This window comes from Trypanosoma rangeli (assembly GCF_003719475.1).
Source record: "Trypanosoma rangeli strain AM80 chromosome Unknown Tra_15.4_contig_00250, whole genome shotgun sequence".
Lineage (NCBI taxonomy): Eukaryota > Euglenozoa > Kinetoplastea > Trypanosomatida > Trypanosomatidae > Trypanosoma > Trypanosoma rangeli.
Genome location: NW_021705995.1, coordinates 25,247 through 28,576, shown reverse-complemented (window position 1 = coordinate 28,576; position 3,330 = coordinate 25,247). Strand labels below are relative to the sequence as shown.

The window sequence follows — 3,330 nt, the reverse complement described above, 5'->3', positions numbered from 1 at the left end:
ATTCTTCTTTCTATCTGGCGTGCTTGCGGGGTGGGTTGTAGCTAGCGTCGCTCGAGGCGGTAACGTCTGGCTTCAATATATATATATATATCGATAGGGAGAGAAGTGGACGTGATAAAGAGAGAGGGGGAGGGAGCGGCAGCGTCGTGTCGGGGAACTACCACCATTACAGACTACCTTTTGCCGCCGCTGTGGGCTGTTCGGGAGGGGGGTGGGGTCATTTGCAATTAACCCGGCTGGGAGCACCACGAGGCACACACTATGATGAGGATTCACGGCGCAGCTATGAGATGCGTCCAGCTGCCCGCCCTTGTAGACTGCCACGTGCACTTCCGCGAGCCTGGCCTTGAGGAGAAGGGCGATATGCGGAGTGAGGCCGCGGCAGCCCACGCTGGCGGCATTGGGGTTGTGTGTGACATGCCCAACACAAAGCCACCCACGCAGACCATCGCGGCACTCGCGGACAAGGTGCGCCGTGCCAAGGCTGTGGAGACGTTCTGCGACATCCGCTTTTTTTTTGGCGCCACCGCGCACCAGCACCTGCAGGAGCTGGAAGCTTTATGGACGCAGCCGCAACACTTGGCTCTCAAGTCTCGCTGTGCCGGGCTAAAGCTTTACCTTGACAACTCCACCGGGAACCTGAAGAGCAGTGCCGATGTTACGGAGGCCGCCTTCGAGCTTTGCGGCAAGCTTGGTATTACGCTCGTGGCGCACTGCGAGCATGCGACGCACAATGACGAGGCTTCTTCCGCACACCCATACACAGGGCCGGCATCGCACTCACTGCGGCGTCCAGTTGAGTCAGAGGCTGCCTCCGTTGCCTACGCCGTTGGTTTGGCCAGGCGTCACGGCACACGACTGCATGTGGCCCATCTTTCTACAGGTGACGGTCTGGACCTCGTCCGTAGGGCACGGGCAGATGGATTGCCTGTCACATCTGAAGTTACTCCGCATCACCTGTTCCTGACGACGGGGGATTACAGCTGCTGCGGGTCACGTGTGAAGGTAAACCCCCCCGTGCGTCCCCCGGAGCACCACGAGCGGCTCTGGGAGGGCGTGTTGGACGGCACTGTGGACTGCATCGGTACCGATCACGCACCTCACACGCTGGAGGAGAAAAACGACACAACGAACCCGCCAAGCGGGATGCCTTCTATTGAGGTGGTTGTACCACTGCTCCTCACAGTTTGTGCGGGGCGCTGGCCGCACCCAACGGCCTCACGGCCGAAGGCACTTGAGGCACGAAGCCTGAAATTGGAGGACGTTGTGCGGCTCATGCACACTAACCCCAACCGCATTTTTGGTCTGGGGCTATCCGAGGCGGCCCAGCGTTCCTTCGACCTCTCCGCGGAGTGGGTTGTGGTGGAGTCGCAGCTGAAGTCCAAGTGCGGCTGGTCGCCGTACGCCGGCTGGCGTCTTGTTGGTAGAGCGATTGAGTAATATTTGTGGTTCTGTAGTGTTGTTAGCACAGCTTGGAATTATTGCGGGGATGGGGGGGGGTATGCGAGAGAGAGAGAGAGAGAGCGGCATGGAAATGGGGAACACGAGCTACTCGCCGTCCAGAGTGCTGGCACGATGCACAGACGCCGTCGTGTTTTGTGAGCTTCATTTGCTGCTGCGTTGTCTTGACGTCTCTTCCACTTTTTTTTTTATTGATGTCCCTTTGACGCTTCTCTTCGCCGCTGCAGTCTGAGCGCACAGGATCAACAACTCATCCGCTTTTCTCTCGCGACCCAAACGTGCCCGCCGGAAGCAAAACCGCCCCAACACGAAAAAAAAAAACGAAGACAAAAAAAGGGCGCTGCTAATAACGCGGGGTAACCAAAGCAAAGAGGCGCAGCAAAATATGACCATGACGTTTTTCGACATGCTCAATGAGCGGGCAAAGTCGACGCTGCTCTGCATTGGTTTGGACCCTCGCGCCAAGACGGCAGCCGCGGCGGCGGAGGAGTGCATGCGCTTGATTGACGCCACTGCGGAATACGCCGCCGCGTACAAACCCAACGCCGCCTTTTTTGAATTTTTTGGTGAGGAGGGTTGGAAGGCGCTGCGGCAGGTAATTGCCCACGTCCCTGCCCACATTCCCGTTGTGCTGGATGCGAAGCGTGGCGACATCGCTGACACGGCAGAGGCGTACGCCAAGTCCGCCTTTGAGCACCTCAAGGCTCATGCCATTACGGCGTCACCGTACATGGGGGCGGACTCGCTCTCGCCATTTCTGCAGTTTGCGTCGAAGGGGGTGTTCGTCCTCTGCAAGACCTCCAATAAGGGTTCTAATGAACTTCAGTGCCTCCGCGTGAATGGCCGCCATCTGTACGAATCGGTTGCCGAGTGTGCAGAGACGGCGTGGAACCACAACAATAACGTTGGTCTTGTTGTGGGGGCTACAGACCCGGTCGCTCTAGGCCGCGTGCGTGTGCGTGCCCCGACACTGTGGTTTCTCGTTCCTGGTATTGGCGCCCAGGGCGGTGATCTTAAGGCGGCACTCAACGCCGGTCTTCGTGCCGACGGCAGCGGTATGCTTATCAATGTCTCTCGGGCGGTGGCACGTGCGAGGGATCCACGCGCCGCGGCTCAGAAACTCTGCGAGAACATCAACCGCATTCGCTTTTGCAAGGACACCTCAACCGATTTGGCGGTGACACTTGTGGCGTCGCGTTGCGTTCGGTTTGGGAGCTTCACCCTGAAGTCTGGCAAGAAGTCGCCGATTTATTTGGACCTGCGCCGCCTGGTGAGCCACCCGTCCATTCTGCGCATGGTGGCTCGCGAGTACGCCAAGGTGCTGCGGACGTTGCAGTTTGACCGTCTCGTCGGCCTGCCGTACGCGGCGCTCCCCATCGCCACCGCCATTGCCCTCGAGATGGACATTCCGCTGGTGTACCCCCGCCGCGAGGTGAAGGCGTACGGCACGAAGGCCGCAATTGAGGGCGACTACAAGGAGGGCGACCGTGTGGTAGTCATCGACGACCTCGTCACGACCGGGGAGACGAAGGTGGAGGCGATTGAGAAGCTAAAGGCGGCTGGCCTAAAGATTGTGTCGATCGTGGTTCTTATTGATCGCGAGATGGGGGCGAAGCAGTTTCTCGGGGGCCTCGGCTACGACCTTAAGGCGGTCGTCACGCTCTCGCAGCTGCTGCCGCTGTGGCGACAGTCAGGGGCGATCACGCAGGCGCAGATGAAGGAGGTTCAGTCGTTCATGGTGGAGGTCGTCAGCAAACTTTGAGGTGGCGACTGCGGAAAACTACAGTCGCAGTCCACCAGAGAAAAAGTGGGAGCAGAGGAAATAGGGAGTGAACGAGTGTGTGTGTGTGTGTGTGTGTGTGTGTGTGT

General features: G+C 58.9%; 2 protein-coding genes across 2 annotated transcripts, besides 2 other annotated features; both read left to right on the top strand.

Moving 5' to 3' along the window:
• Positions 1-261: 261 nt before the first annotated feature.
• Positions 262-1,440, top strand: TraAM80_06665 (putative dihydroorotase; the record flags this gene model as incomplete). Its single annotated transcript, XM_029383499.1, has 1 exon — positions 262-1,440. One exon carries the CDS (start codon positions 262-264, stop codon positions 1,438-1,440), a length of 1,179 nt encoding a protein of 392 aa, XP_029236665.1.
• A 65-nt stretch (positions 1,441-1,505) lies between these two features.
• Positions 1,506-1,524: a microsatellite.
• A 322-nt stretch (positions 1,525-1,846) lies between these two features.
• On the top strand, positions 1,847-3,223 carry TraAM80_06664 (orotidine-5-phosphate decarboxylase/orotate phosphoribosyltransferase; the record flags this gene model as incomplete). The annotated part of the gene is made up of 1 exon (XM_029383498.1): positions 1,847-3,223. One exon carries the CDS (start codon positions 1,847-1,849, stop codon positions 3,221-3,223), a length of 1,377 nt encoding a protein of 458 aa, XP_029236664.1.
• Positions 3,224-3,298: 75 nt separating this feature from the next.
• Positions 3,299-3,330: a microsatellite.